The sequence below is a fragment of the Periophthalmus magnuspinnatus genome, chromosome 15 (assembly GCF_009829125.3).
Source record: "Periophthalmus magnuspinnatus isolate fPerMag1 chromosome 15, fPerMag1.2.pri, whole genome shotgun sequence".
NCBI lineage: Eukaryota > Metazoa > Chordata > Actinopteri > Gobiiformes > Gobiidae > Periophthalmus > Periophthalmus magnuspinnatus.
Window position 1 is genome coordinate 19851998 of NC_047140.1, and position 16167 is coordinate 19868164.

At 37.6% G+C, this 16167-nt stretch overlaps 2 protein-coding genes across 2 annotated transcripts in view; one reads left to right on the forward strand and one right to left on the reverse strand.

The window, feature by feature from the left end:
• Positions 1-347: 347 nt before the first annotated feature.
• On the forward strand, positions 348-4129 carry eif3s6ip (eukaryotic translation initiation factor 3, subunit 6 interacting protein). The gene is made up of 15 exons (XM_033980223.2): positions 348-478; positions 803-845; positions 936-1146; positions 1227-1306; positions 1421-1482; positions 1569-1638; positions 1743-1816; positions 1962-2133; positions 2538-2692; positions 2759-2929; positions 3026-3159; positions 3245-3418; positions 3508-3697; positions 3821-3901; positions 3980-4129. Exons 1-15 carry the CDS (start codon positions 455-457, stop codon positions 4049-4051), a joined length of 1713 nt encoding a protein of 570 aa, XP_033836114.1. The 5' UTR covers positions 348-454; the 3' UTR covers positions 4052-4129.
• A 123-nt stretch (positions 4130-4252) lies between these two features.
• Positions 4253-16167, reverse strand: part of cdh23 (cadherin-related 23) — a 246948-nt gene continuing 235033 nt past the window's right edge. Inside the window, exons 53-68 of the mRNA XM_055227160.1 lie at positions 15607-15836; positions 14890-15084; positions 14171-14284; positions 13959-14088; positions 12696-12959; positions 12122-12283; positions 11317-11573; positions 11139-11236; positions 10605-10725; positions 9132-9211; positions 8996-9036; positions 8842-8902; positions 7937-8066; positions 7194-7313; positions 6656-6766; positions 4253-5876 (exon numbers count right to left, since the gene is read on the reverse strand). Of these exons, the coding sequence (XP_055083135.1) occupies positions 5526-5876; positions 6656-6766; positions 7194-7313; positions 7937-8066; positions 8842-8902; positions 8996-9036; positions 9132-9211; positions 10605-10725; positions 11139-11236; positions 11317-11573; positions 12122-12283; positions 12696-12959; positions 13959-14088; positions 14171-14284; positions 14890-15084; positions 15607-15836 (2465 nt within the window). The 3' untranslated portion in view covers positions 4253-5525. The remainder of the gene's footprint in view (positions 5877-6655; positions 6767-7193; positions 7314-7936; positions 8067-8841; positions 8903-8995; positions 9037-9131; positions 9212-10604; positions 10726-11138; positions 11237-11316; positions 11574-12121; positions 12284-12695; positions 12960-13958; positions 14089-14170; positions 14285-14889; positions 15085-15606; positions 15837-16167) is intronic.

Below are 16167 nucleotides of genomic sequence, written 5' to 3' on the forward strand. Positions count from 1 at the left end.
TGCTGTGGAATACCATGAGCACCACACATGTTATTGACTATGATCAAGAGACTCTAACGCCATCAAATGGCGCTCATGCATAACTACATCAACTACAAGTTCAGTTTTACGTCTCAAAGAGTCAAAATAAAAAGCTGTCAGTGATCATATTTGTACAGTGTAGAAATGCAAACTGAACCAAAACTTTCAGATGCGACTGTATAGTCAAAGGTACCTACCGAGCGTGACTTTGCGTATGGTTTGAGTTTGTGACTATACGAAATGCTTCGTTTACTCAATTTACTACATTTCCCACAATGCATTGCTCAAGTGGCGTTTGAACGTTACGTCACACGCTCTTCTTTCCGCTTCCTCTTTGGTCCCGGCGAGAGCTGCGTGGTCTAGCGGCGTTAGCCTGCTCAGCACATTCACTTTTTTCACTCCACTATTTGGTTCTTGGAAATATTACTACATAATGTCTTATCACGACGAGGAAGAGGTGAGCATACTCTTTCTCCTACTACGTAAAACCCCGTATAAAATGTCTAGTGTCAATCTAACTGCAGAATACAAGCTAGCGCCTGTAGCATGTAACCTCCAGTACCATAATATATCTTTAATTATTGCCAAGCACCACTGTTCTACATCAGTTATAGAAATATTATGAGCCTATGCTAGTGTATAACAAGTATATTAAAGAATCCTAATGATTAAATCGAAATGGATAGATGAAAGATGTATTGTCCCACCGCAGTAAGCAAAGGCAGTGATGCTAGGGCAGTGTTGTGATGTACAATAAGTGACAGATGTTTCTTTCCTTCAGTACGATCCCTACGCCTATCCTAATGACTACGACCTGCACACTGGTAAGTATTGTTTTAAGTGTCTTATATGCAATTCTGATGCTATTATGTACAATATTGTATTGTTTACTACTGACTTGTTCATTTTTCCAGGCGACCCCAAAGCTGACCTGGCCTATGAGAGGCAGTATGAGCAGCAGACCTATCACGTTATCCCAGAAGTGATCAAAAACTTCCTGCAGTATTTTCACAAAACCATCTCTGACCTGATCGATCAGAAGGTCTATGAGCTGCAGTCAAACAGAGTGTCCAGCGAAAGCATTGAGCAAAAGATCTACGAGATTCAAGATGTCTATGAGAACAGGTGTGCTGCTAGAACATTCATCAGTATTTGTTTGGATTTTTATGTATTTCATGTATCATTTTATTTTGAAATTTTTTCAGCTGGAATAAACTGACAGATCGTTTCTTCAAGACATCTCCCTGGCCAGAAGCAGAGGCTATTGCATCTCTTGTTGGCAATGGTGTGTTCATGCACCATTGTTTTTATATTATGATAAATACATTGTTATATTATTACTAATGGTGGGCACTACATCTATACACTCCTAAATTGGAAGCATGGTCTTTTTCTGCAGATGCTGTATTCCTCATCCTCTACAAGGAATTGTATTACAGACACATATATGCTAAAGTCAGCGTAAGTAACTGTTTAATTTCAGCCATCCACGATTTTCCACCTGTGTTGTCCTTTTTAAACATCCCCCATTTCCCCCTGTTAATTAGGGTGGACCTACCTTAGACCAGAGGTTTGAATCGTATTACAACTATTGCAATCTTTTCAACTACATTCTCAGTGAGTATTTGATTCTATTACTTCTGAAAAAACTTGGCTTTATTTAAATATCTCTGTGAAGTAAAAATCAAATTAAACAAAAATAAAAATGTCTATGTTAACAGATGCTGATGGCCCTGCCCCCCTGGAGCTTCCAAATCAGTGGCTTTGGGACATCATTGACGAGTTCATCTATCAGGTAATTTGACCTAATTTTCTGCTTGCCATTTACAGAACTATTACATGTTCGTACAAATGGTGTTGAGGGTGTTACTTGAATATAACTTAATAAAATTTGGTAAAAGGGGGAAATTAAAGAAATTTATGAAATTGTCTGTTTTCAGTTCCAGTCCTTTAGTCAGTATCGGTGTAAGACCGCAAAGAAGTCTGAGGAGGAGATTGAGTTTCTGAGGAGCAACCCAAAGATCTGGAACGTCCACAGCGTCCTCAATGTGCTGCATTCACTCGTCGACAAGAGCAACATTAATCGGCAGCTTGAGGTCTACACTAGTGGAGGTAAAACTGTGTTAAAGGTGCACTACATACTATTTGCCTAGAATGTTCCACTTCATAGCATTAAACTAATAATTTTATACAATCACAGGTGTTGTGCGAAAGATGCACTGAAAAACATGCTTTCTTACTATGAGCAGGGTTTCCTCTCCATAGAACTGACCAGTAACTTGTCCTTGTGGTGTCACCTTGTCTCTATGTAGATAGGTTTAATGCCATACTTTGTAACATTCCAGGCAAAACGGTAATATGTGCATGGAGACAAGCTGTGGACCATCCACCAAAAAGTTACATAGTAATTTTAAGGCTGTGTAAAATAAATTACATGACTTAAGAATCATGAGAGAATCTAACTTCTACCATGAAATGATTGAATTTGTTGTATTAATGATAAAAATGTGTTGCAGGTGACCCAGAAAGTGTGGCTGGGGAATATGGACGTCACTCTTTGTATAAGATGTTGGGATACTTCAGTTTGGTGGGACTCCTCAGATTGCACTCTCTGCTTGGTGATTATTATCAGGCCATCAAAGTTCTGGAGAATATTGAGCTCAACAAGAAGGTAAATACAAATTCACCACTAACCTCTATAGGCTGAAACTGACATAACTGCTCTTGTCTCTTTCAGAGCATGTATTCTCGTGTTCCTGAGTGCCAGATTACCACCTATTACTATGTGGGCTTTGCTTACCTGATGATGAGGCGCTACCAGGATGCCATTCGAGTCTTTGCAAACATCCTCCTCTACATCCAAAGGACAAGAAACATGTTCCAGAGGTCTACATACAAATATGAGATGGTAAGTTAAATAAATTACTATATCATTCTTGAACATATTATCAGCTTATTCAGTATAAGAAGCTAAATGACAGAATGTGGACCCTTGTGCCATTAGATAAACAAGCAGAATGAGCAGATGCATGGGCTTCTGGCCATTGCCCTCACTATGTATCCAATGCGCATTGACGAAAGCATCCACACTCAGCTAAGGGAGAAATATGGAGACAAGATGCTGCGCATGCAGAAAGGGTAAGGTTTTTACTCTCTCTTTATAGAAGAAAATATACAGAACGAAGAAACCGTGTCTTAAACTAATCCTGTATTTACTTTAAAGAGACCTGCAGGTATTTGAGGAGTTGTTCAGCTTTGCATGTCCCAAATTTCTTTCTCCTGTGGTGCCAAACTACGACAACGTTCACCCAAACTACCACAAAGAGCCCTTCCAGCAGCAGCTCAAGGTGTTTGCAGAGGAGGTGCAGCAGCAGGCGCAACTCTCCACCATCCGCAGGTATAGCTCATGTTTCAGAGCTGTTTTAAGGGTATTCTCCTACCCTGAATAAATTGATCATAAATGTTGAATAACAAATGTGCCTGCAGTTTTCTGAAGCTGTACACCACGATGCCTGTGGCTAAACTAGCCGGGTTTCTGGACATGACTGAACAGGAGTTTCGTATCCAGCTCCTGGTTTTTAAACACAAGATGAAGAACCTGGTTTGGACCAGCGGCATCTCAGCTCTGGACGGAGAGTTCCAGTCTGCCTCCGAAGTCGACTTCTACATCGACAAAGTAAATTCATATAATAGCCATCATTAAATTCTTATATTCAGTTGAGTGACCCATCTTTTGCTCATGGTAGTTTTCATTTGGCTTGAAATGACACTAGACTTATATTTGTGTTAATACTAACAGGACATGATCCACATTGCTGACACCAAAGTGGCTCGTCGTTATGGAGACTTTTTCATTAGACAGATCCACAAATTTGAGGAGGTACGTTGTGATTGTCTGGATGTAGTAACAGCCTTTATGTCCTATATGCAGACTAATGTTTGTTTTTGCCTAATGCAGCTCAATAGGACACTGAAGAAGATGCCCACTGGTACCACATCTTCAAGCAGCAGTGCAGCTCGGGGAGTCTAAACAGAACATTTTTGAAAAATACTATTGCTTTTTTCTATGTTATACTGAAAACAATAAAAGGATGGAGTGAGATGCTAATCGTGTGTTCAACTTTTCTGTGAAAATACACAACCGCTAGATGGCAGCATTCAACTTATCAGAAAGCTTGTGTAGTCATTGATGGATTCAGAATCTTCTGATAAAATGTTGTGTTGACTCCAGTTTCGAGACCATTGTGTAATCCTTTTATTACCACAGATCATTCAGTAACATTTCCCAACATAGATCTCAGGGCTGGTGACAATAATGACAAATAACTTACAAAGTGGAGGTAAAAAATAATGTAAAAACACACCACTCTTTTCAAAAACAGGATCAGCCTCATATAAACAAAAACATTCACCACCAGAGCACAATACACATACTCTTCAGACATCCAAAAGTATTATTTCCTACCTATTTTGGTAAGCCAGCATTATTCTTCAAAAATATCTTGAGTTCATAACATTTTTATTTTTTCTATAAAATAAAAAAATAAAGCAACCACTGCCCATTTTGAGCATTTAATGTTTTACTCCCTCTGGTGGCAGTGAAATGTCTCTGTGGGCACATCGCCATCTTCAAGTCTATAAAAAGGGATCATTTATTATTTTTATTCCACCTATTAAGTCTTTACACCCGGTTTTCAACAGCAATATTAAATCCCTCATGAAAGATTCAAGTCCATTGGTCTATTGGTTATTCATGAACAGAATGCTTTATAGGTTAGCCAAGATAGAGGGGCTAAACCGAGATCTTTCTATGACGTCTCTTTCAAGTAATAGACCAGCAATATACAGTGTAAAACCAGCCAACAGTCTGTCATAACTGTCAATTGATTCATTTTCTTGGCTAAAACTTCAGTCTCAAGTCCCATCTATGTTTTTTTTAATTTATTCTCATTTTATTTTTTATCCAAAAGGTGTTTGTGTTCATAACCTCATTGATTGCATCCAAAACCAAAGTATTATTGTGTTAATATTATTTGTATATGTCCCATTGACGGCCATTCGCTGGTCTTAATCTTCGTGTGTGCTTTGAGTGTATGCAGTCCAGGTATTTGAATTGATGGATGAGAATGAGGCACCTTTTGATGATTTAAAAAAAAAAAAAAAAAAAATCTTAGTTTTGCTTCCCAAAAAATGAAGCTATGTCCAGACTTCCAGCTTTATCTTTTTCTGGACCTCCATGACATCTGCTGGTTTAGTTGAAAAGTGCGCCGTCTGTCGTTTTTCAAAAATTCAAACTAACTTTCTTTAACACAAAATCCAAAGTTGGACCATTTGATGAAGTGCTTGGTCAGCCTGTCTCTTGCTCTGAGTCTGGCTGGCGGATGGCAGTCCCTAGACTACACACACTCCTCCTGCAGGCGTCCCAGGACCCCATTTGCAAACGAGGGGTGCATGGGAAGACCCAAACAGGCTATGTTAGCTCAAACCAGCGAGGCCTCGGCTAGTCATAACTCGGTGATCTCTAGAGGGCTATCCGAAAGCGTGTGCGTATCCCCATCTTTGTGCCGGTGCATGGGGGTAGATTTAGCCGATTCAGTGCGGGCGTTTCTTTCTGAATACAACCCCCCATCGGAGTTTAGAGCTTCCAGAGAGCGTGCCAAAGCTCTCTGGTCATCTTCAGGGAGGCTGTTGATGTCTGAGGAGAGGAGGGTTCCAGTGCTGCCATGGACCACATGGACCCCCTCCGGACCCTTCAGCTCCATCGGGAGTTTGTGCTTAAACCTTAAGGTGCCCCGACCTCCGCCCCCCATTCCTAGCCGCTCATCATCATCGTCGTCCAGGTCGCTCTGGATCAGCTGTGGATAGGGACAGAAAAGTACACATCATTTCAGTAACACAGCAGTGTGCGTTTTGTAGAAAATTGTAGAAATTAGAGTAGCTGGAAATTGGGAAAGAGAAGTGAGTGTTAAACAAATGCAACAACTTTGTAACTGTGCTATAACTGTCACACATTTAAATCTACTATTCATGGGTTTCAGCTTCCTGTTACTGTAACTTATATGCAACATTTGAAGGACTTTTTCCCATTCAATAATGTTTTGTTTTAAATTGTTAATAGCTATGGCAACGGTCCTAATTTTTCATCTTGCTGAAACCCATGATTAGGACAGAAGTGAAAAAATCTGCCAGCCATGAACCTTTTCTTGGGGTTTTGTTTGTTTTTGAGTATAACTCCACATATGACATATTTTAACTTTAGTAAAGGGTAGTCAAGCTGGAATAAAGATTTGAAAACAACCAACATTTTTAATAACACAACAGGAAAATAATTTCTATTAGCATACGGAACTTCATAGAAGTGCTGCAGTAGCTAAAAATTCAAACCAGTATGTCAAAGAAAAAGGTTTCAATTTAAAACCTGGGAAAGAGAAATTAAAAATAGGACTAGGACAGCAGCAAAACATTGAAACAGCGGTCATGCATGAATAAACCCACACGGACTGGTCCTATCAAGAAGAAAAAGCAAAGATAGTGAGAGGCGTGCACTGTGTCAGCAGCAAAAAGCCCATCAGAAAAGATAGTTCAGAGAGTGTCCAGTAGGGGGCAGACAGGAGCAGCTCCACTCTAGGCCCACCTCAGTGACAGATGAGCTCTCCTCCTGTCCTGTGTAGCTCGTGACCAGTCGAGCGGCAAAGAGCTTTTTTAACCTCAGGTAGTCATCCAGGACCACCTTCAGTAGAGAGCCCTGACAGGACAGCAGTACATCAAACACATGTGATATTAAACAGACATTTCACTTAAAGTTACAGGAAAAATATGTTAAGGATGCATTTGACAGTTAATTTTGAAGACAGAACATACAATAACAACATGTGTCTGATTTTTATCTACACTCATATAAAACTTGTACATGTTTTTCATCTAATAAAATATTACTTTCCACCAGAATAATATTAACAAAGGTTAGTAACTTGTGAGAAGTAAAAAAATTGTTTTGTTTGTAACCTGTAAATTAGCAATGATCTTTTGCTACTTTAAATAATACTTAACAAATCAGAGTTCATTTGACTGCTCTCTAAAAAAGTATATCCATTGACATTAAAGCTAAACTGCAGGGACAAAAAATAAAGCAATAATCTATTTCATTTCTCATATGTGCACATGTCCCTCACCTTGATGGGCCCGTCCCGCATCAGGTGCCCCAGTTTGGCGATGTTGTCGTACTCCTGGATGGCTGCTCTCAGATACCGATCATCTTCAGGTTTGGCTTGAGGCTCTCTACCAAATGTACCCTAAAAATACAAAAATATATATTTGAATGAAATGATAATAGTACCTGACTTTAAATGGTCAGGCAAACAGATGAGAACAGGATGACTAGAGTTGGCCATGGACAGGTTACAGTTTCTCCTGCATTTACCTTAAGTTGTACATCGTAGTGTGACTCAACTAAGAAAACACATTAAAATTCTCTTACTTGTATTGCTTACAGTTTTTTATTGACTAATGACTGTTTCATGTTTTCTTCATCTAAGTTTCTGTTGGTTAAATTGGCAATTTTGTGGAGCCCAGCGAGGAGACTTCTGTTGTGATTTTGGTCTCCATAAAAATAAATTAAATTGAACTTTTCACTTTGTGGTACTAAATCTAGAAAAAGTCAGTAAAGTGCAGGGTGATACAAAAAATAGTCTTATTTCAAATGTTTAGCTAATTGTTTAAAGTGTCTACTATATATTAAATGTTGCTGACACTAAACAACAGAAACAAAAGTAATACTTCAAATAGAAAATAGAAAAAAAAACAAACAAAAAAAACAACTATTTGGTCTCCAGTCTAATATAAGTATATTTTAAACTGATCTGTTGCACAGCTGGTACATAGAATACGTTTTTGGCTGCATTTGGCTGTTACTCACATGGGTGCGTGCCGGGCTGTTCCACAGGTCTGCGATGTCACTCAGGTTTTCGGGGAGGTCGTCCTCATGATCGGCCTGAACCGCCAGCTCCATGTTACGACAGAATGGGTCCATCCAAACCGGGTTAGCCCTGAACACACCATACACTGTTAACCAACTGTGTTATGGTAGAAATGCTTTTGTTTGATTAAACAATAATAATAGACAACACTGTTAACCAACTGTAAATGCGCAAGTATTGAAAATCAGACGCTAATTGATACTAAAACTAATATTGAAATTAGATACTCATTTGAGCAAGTATTGATACAGTTGTTCCTCAATATGTCACGGTTCACCTTTCGTGGCTTCGCTGTTTCGCAGATTTTTTTAGTGCAATTTTACATGTTTTTTGTACAGAGTAAGAACGCTCGCTGTGTTCTGTGTCCTGATTGGCTAAGGGACTGTAGACCATTGACCATTTTAAGCTTTCCTGAACAGTTTTAGTGTCATTTTGATCGCTGCGTAATTGGTATCGAGTATTGAGTCGATTTTTAAGTATGTTTGTATTTTGACAGCACTAGAACAAAGCTGGAACTCAACCTGGACTAGATCAGGACTAAATAAGGATTAGAACAGTCTCAAATCCAAGTTTACATCAGGACTAACTCGGTACCAAACCAGGACAGGAGATTGTGAACTAAAGAGAAATCACTAGCTAATTTATATGTCAATGCACACAGACACTGGAGGCAACACAGGTTAAGTGTTTTAAGTGTGTATATTATTGTTATTGTCATTATTGTTGTGTCCTTACACAACAATAATATACACCAATGGCAATCAGAATCTTACAACAATTATGTCAGGGGCGAAACTTTCTACCTCTTGATCTTTTGTAATTAGTGATAGTAATAAAATCTCACCCTTCAAAGGAGTATTTATTTGTATTGGGCATGTCCAAAATGTCCATTAGACCTGGGTTTCCTAAAAAACACAACACGTCTTTATTATATTTATTCTAATTTTGACAAAAGCTTCAACCAATTACCACATTTAACATTGCTGAGTGTATCTTACCTGATGATCCAGCGACAACTGCCTTCAGCTTTCTCTCATGCCTGCAATCAGTAATATCATTGTGACAAGTCAGACTATATAAAAAGAAAATGGTTAACAATTTATGTGTTGGAAAAGAAAAGAAAAGTGGGCTCACACTCTGCGGTAATGCCAGTTCATTGTGATAAACAGGATTCCCGCTAAGCACAGCAGAACGGCCAAGATAATGATGACAAGCTACAAGAAAAATATATAAAAGTTAGCACTACGGTTTTGTAGTCAAGATCATGAATAAGCAAAACCTAAGGAAAACTTATGTCTATACTGATGCATTACATGGACACTAGGGATGTAACAATAACCAAAATATTGTGATATCGGATCGTCAGAAGTCTCACAATAATATGGGTCATTACAATATATTACCAAGTCTCTTTAAATTCATCATTACGGTGCAGCAATAGCTAAAAAAAATACAGGTAACTACAGTGCAGACTGCATGAAGAAATATATGTTATTAAAGGTCCTATATTATGCAAAATTGACTCTTGTGATCTTTTAGCCATGTTGGAATGTTGTTACCTCATCACAAACATACCTAGAGCTGAGTTTTGTTTCACTCACACATGTTTGTATTAGTCTGTCTACACCTCCAAAGCTCAAAATGCTCTGTTCCACCTTGTGATGTCATGAAGTGGTAGTTTTCAAGTGACATACCTAAAGTTTACCTAAAGTTCAGTAGAGATTAGAAATGCCAGGCCTAAAATTATCCACATGATGCTAGTGTAGGTGTGTGGAGTTTAAAAACAAAGTGGGGCACTTCCTGTATTACCACATGACATCACAAGGTGGAACAGAGTGTTTTCAGTTTGAGAGAAGAACACAGCCTGAATGTGTCAATGAAATAAAACACAACACAATGGCTATGTTTTTGATGAAGAACCAACATTATAACGTAGATCAGAAAATGGAGCAACATTTACAAAGTAGGATATTACAATTTTCTTAACCTCCTCAAAATATCGCAATAAATATCGTATCGTGAGATGCATATGGTGAAAGTATCGTGCAGAGAAACTTGGATATCTTTACATCCTTAATGAACAATCTTACAATAAATATAAACCACTGACATTCTGACTATTAAAGTGAGTGTTGGTTTTCATGTGTAATATATTCAAATAAAGGGAACACATAATTTCCATCACATTAAAACAAGTAGTAAAATATGAATGCAAGTGACTAGTACAGCTGGAACAATTAATCAGAATAATTGTGACTAGTCAACTATTAAAATAATCACAATCGTATTTTGAGAATCATTATTGTAACATGGATTATACAGTACAAACTCTAAAACACATGCCAAAAGACCTTTTATAACATCACATTATTTCATCAAAACACCAAAAAAGCATAAACAATTTCTTTAGTCACCATAGAAATAATAATAATAAAAAATAAGAATAGGATGTTGACTACTAAAATAACATTATTTGCAGCTCTAGTGAACAGACAGTTGCAACATGGCCGAGACTAAAATATACATTTTAATATATACTTTTATGCATTATTTGATTTTCATATGAACAGACTTATTTTATTAAAGTGCAAAGTTGTAAGTTCAGACCTGTAGTGTTGACAAGTCATCGGGCAGTTTGTCGGAGACCGCAGGCTGAACGTCCACCACACTGTACTTTCTGAACAGGTTCCTCAGCTGCTCCTTGTTTTCATCGATCATCTGGATCACTCTGGAAGATACAAATACTATAATTCAGAAATCTAATATGCAAAATAACTCTAACATGTAATGTAAAATAAAACATGTTTAATTGTGCAAACCAGTCACTAGTTTGTTTAAATCAGTGGTTCTCAGTCTTCATTTTAAAGAGGGGGCATTTTAAGTCTTTGAGGCACTAACTGCTAAGACATTACACATTTAGACCACTATGTTACCTTTTATTGTTTTAGAAACTGAAAAGGCATTAACATGTTTCAATTTCAGTTTTGATGTTCTGAATCTCCCCTCCCTTTGCTTTCCGTGCCAAGTCACTCCCCCTTCAGAGCGCTCTCACAACACAGCGTGCATCCCGCTAACAGCTATCTAGCTGAAATAAATCAAAAATATCGCACACAAACTGAATAAAAAATAACAATGGGATACCTTTCTACATCCAGGATAGTGTTAGTCTCATTATTCACAACATGGATCAGCATGTCTGTTTGGCCATAGTTCACTCGGTTCTTCTTATCCACATGAAACTAGAAAGAAAGCAAAAAAAAATCTATCAAAAAAATCAAAAATTTAACCAAAACATTGACATTTTGTTAGTTATCCATACCTGAATGTCATCTAAGTTCACAATAGCTCCTGTGATGTTGGACAAAAGGTTGAGAAATTCTTCCTGGTTTTCCCGTACGATATCTGGGATTTCGTTGAAGACTATTTTGAGTCTCTGGTCGTCCCGTAGGATGTAGATGTTCACATTGGAGGTGGTACAGCGTCCATCGATGTCACAGGCCAAAACCTCCATTTGAAAATACCCAGGTTTATAAGCCCCAAACAGGTCGTATGTGCGGATAATGCCGTCTGTTAAGCCTGTAAAGGAAGTTAGATGTAACTTAATTATTTTAAATATTTCTATATAGTAGTTGTAATATCCAAATATATACAATACTCATCACCATGATTATAATGTTTAGTGCAAATTCTACAAAAAATGTACTTGTTCCTGATAGCCTTAAAATTACAAGTTATGAGCGAATTGGAAAATATATGCTAGTTGAAGTTAATGAGGAGGAGGCATCCAGTGATGGGAAGTAAATGTCATGTACCAAAAATACATATTTTGAATACAAATGTTGAAAACTGTATTCCGGTACAATTACTCTTTCATTTGGTGGTATTCAATATACAGTCACATACATATATGGCAGTACTTACATTTTAGGCTTCAAAATCAATAATTAATTTTTCTTCCCAACACTGGAGATATTTCAATTGAAGTTAATCATGATTTTGAATTAAGCAATTAACTAAAATAATACTAAAATGTTATGAATAGTTATCTTTTTGTGTGAAACGTCATGAAAAAATAATGAACACAATCAAACAAAAATCATTGACAGATAGAGAGAGGATCTTACCAATAGTGAAAACATTACCCACTACCTCACTGCCATTGTTCTGGGTCTGGAAGTACTGAGTTGTAACGATGTGGTAATGCACTATACTGTTGTTTCCAATGTCATTGTCTATGGCCACCACTTTGATCAGCTCAGAGCCCACTTTAGCATTTGTAGCCACCCCTAAAAAATAAGCATAGATAAGAATTATTGTACACATAGTAAGAAAGAAAATGACAATGCAATCTGTAAAGTATCATATGGTTTCATATTATACCTCAAATGTATTTTAAAATAGTCTTCAACAAGAGTTTTAAGCATTTAATCAATTATGGTCTTGTAAAAATGTATTGATTCATTTTTAACTGTACTGATTTTGCACCAATTGTTTCACGTTATGAATTCAGACATAAGATTGAATTCATATGTTTTGTTTTTACAAAAGTATCAGAATATTGCCATCATATATTGTTATTGGGATATGCATGCCTTTTATTCAATCATATGTTTTAATGTTTTACTATGATTTTTTAAAAATAGTTTTATAATGTGTTATGCTGTTATATTTGTGTTTCCCTAAATCTAAAAATCTCACCTGCCGTGTACTCAGCCTTCGTGAAGCGAGGCGTCTGGTCGTTGATATCCTCCAGAACAATGCGGACCTCCAGCAGACTGGGGTCCCGGGCGGGGTCCATGTTTCGGGGTCGGGACGCCCTGGATCCTCTGGGAGGGGTCCAGCTCTTGTTACTAGAGGCTTTGATGATGATGGAGAAAACTGGAGTTTCCTCTCTGTCCAAATCCTTTGTCAGCCTCAGCTCTCCATCCAGACTCAAGGCGAAGTTTCCATCCGTGTTTTTTCCTGAAACAATAAAGGGAATAATGCAACTTAGAATAAAGCATTATCAACATTTCTTGGGCTGCACATTTCTATAGCAAGCTTACTGTTACTCAAGTTAGGCTTCAGTCTGGGCTTTTACCACAATCTGACCATATCCGTGGGTTTCAGAATGATGAGAAATTTAGACCGTTGTCATAGTGGTTAACAAATTATTTAAACTAAAATATTATATCTTCAGAATGGGAACAAGTACTGAAAATGTTGCATAGAACAGGAAGCTGAACCCATGAATAGACATGACATTACGGAAACTAAACTTGAAACTTGTTAGAGACATTAAGGTCTCTGGCTAGCATTAGCATACATATATTTGATAAAAACAAAAATGTAAACTGGACCAAGAACGTTCATATTGATTCATAAAATGTGTAGTTTATTCCAGTTTGTATAATTCTTGAATATCTTTTCTGTGTTTGTATAAGAGTGTGTGTGTGTGTTTGTGTGTGTAGTGTTGCCATGGTAACTGCCCCCCCCCCGCAGAATGGGGGGATTGTTAACAAATAAAGCTTTGTCAGTAACAACATAATGCTACAATACAATAGAGATTGCCGAAGTAATTGCAGAATTTAAGAGCTCATCTCCATGAAAAGAAACGCTGATGAAAAATACTAATCTTTATTTTAAATACATAGTCATTTGTGAAGGTTATTATATTGTTTAAGTGAATACACTCTTCAGATGCACCAAAATGTTCCCATATATAGTTTGAATAGTTCAAGCTTACAGCTATAGAAAAGAGTCACATTTAAACAAAAGCATAATTACGTTTGGAAATACTCAAAACGTCATCCTAGAAGTGCTGTAAAGCTACTTGTTTGAGTTATGGGTTAGAAATGTAGATTTAAAAGATTGAAGACATGTTTTAATAAATAATCCCTCCATTTTGAGATCCCCCCCCACAACTACATTAAAAACAACAACCAACAAATTATACTTCTTCATAAATATATCAAAGTTTACCTGCAATAAAGTAGTACACAATAGCATTGGAGCCCTCGTCTGCGTCCACGGCACTAGTCACTTGCCCCACGATGGTCCCAGGAGGGGAGTGTTCAGGCACTTTCAGGGTTTGGTAAGGCGGACCACCACCCTACAATACACAACAATACAATTCAAGACATACAACCATTATTACAACAGGAATAAACATCTGAAACATGTCTCTTACTCACTGGTGGTTTGAGGAAGACAGGTTCATTGTCATCAATATCCAACAGCGCCACCTGCAGAGGCTGTGTGGTTTCGTAAGGCACTGGCTGACCCATGTCTCGGGCCACAATGATAAGCTGTTGGAAAAATGCAGATCTTAAATAAACTGAAGTGGTTAGAATCTAAATTCTACACTTGACAGGTTAAAAAAATAAAAAATAAAAAAAAATAAAAAAAATTATAATATATATATATATATATATATATATATATATATATATATATATATATATATATATATTCTTATCTTAGGTGAAATATAACTTGCTCCAATTGCACATTTTATTCCTAAGGTAGTCAAAGTGGACTCAAACCAAGATATTTAATACTTAAAGGCCCTGTACCTGATTTTACCCAAGTATTTGAGCAAAATTTGTCTTGCCCCAGCATAGATAATCAGAAGAGTGTGATAGAATGCTAGTTGTTAGCTTTAGTGTCATGACAAAACACCGTTCTGGTATCTTAAAGTTGTGAGAATCACTTATAAACTCACTGCGGTGAATTAATTAGGAAGCTCTGAATGCATAAGGTGTGAGGACTAAATTTGGATCAGTGCTAACTGTTTAAAATGCACTGTTGTGCGCAGGTTTAAGGCAGTAAAAATCAGGTACAGTACCTTTCATTCATGCTACGTTTAACTCATTTAAGGCTGTGTTTCTGCAGTGTGAGTACTATTCCGTACGCTGAGCAGGGCCTGCTTCTCGCGGTCCAGTTTGACAGTGGTAGTGATCACTCCTGTCATGGCATCAATGTGGAAGTTTTCCCAGTCCCTGTTCCCGGCTCCGGTCTGAAGAAAGGCGTAGCGCACTTCTCCGTTCACCCCCTCATCTGCATCTGTGGCATGGACCTCATACACGGGCAGGCCTGGAGGCTGCTCCTGGATCATCATATTAAATAGTAAGGATTTTTACAATATCTCAATGCCATTTCATTCCTGATGTTAGTAGTCTATAATATACATTTTAGATTTGCCAACATTTGCACTGTTAAAGATAATACAATTTGTTTATTCAGATGGGTAAGTATCTCTTGTTATAAAAATCAAATCCAAAGTAAAAAAATTGCAAAGAGAAACATTGTCTAATTGCTGTGTATTACGCAAATGTATATGGCATTTCATGTCTTTTTCGAGCTCAAGCTGAGGTTTTAAAAGAAAACACTGGTAATTGCTGGATAATGGCAATAACAAAGAACTCAGCAAATTTGAAAAGAACAGATTAGAAAATGTTAACATATTATAATAACTGAATATAATACCCTGCCCTGACAATGCACAACTTTGACAGCCCTCATTCAGACTCCTCACCATTATATCTAGTGTATTTTACAATCAGAAAACACCTTGCATAAACACATCATTAGGGTTAGTATGAAGTAGTCCAATACCCTTTGCTCATACCTCAGAGATGTGAATGATGGTGCCATTGGCCGGCCGCACAAACACAGGTCTGTTGTCATTTACGTCTATGACAGTGATGATGAGTGTGGCAGTGCCCCACAGCGGAGGCCTGCCCTGGTCTGTGGCCACTACAGTCAGGTTAAAGTGTTCAGAGGACAGAAGCATGCGACGCGATCGGATCAGCCCAGTGTTTGGGTCCAAGGCAAAGGCATCTAACAGAAAGGTACAGACTGGTATTAGGGCTGAACAATCTGTGGAAAAATATGTAGTTGTGATTTTTTTTCTGACAATCAATTTATTTGTGCCTGTTGCAATTTATGTTTTAAAATCAGGATACAGACATAATGTAGATAAGGTTTCAGGGGTGATCATCAGAACATTGTTTTTGGAGTGGAAACATTTCAGTCCATCCAGAAGCCATTTTCAATTTGGCTTCTCTACATTGGACCACACCACGACGAATGAGGGATTACACCGTCTTGATATAGACATGATGTTACAATTGCAGCCTTGTGGAATTTGCTAATTATAAGCATTATACTGTGGTTGTGATTTGATTGT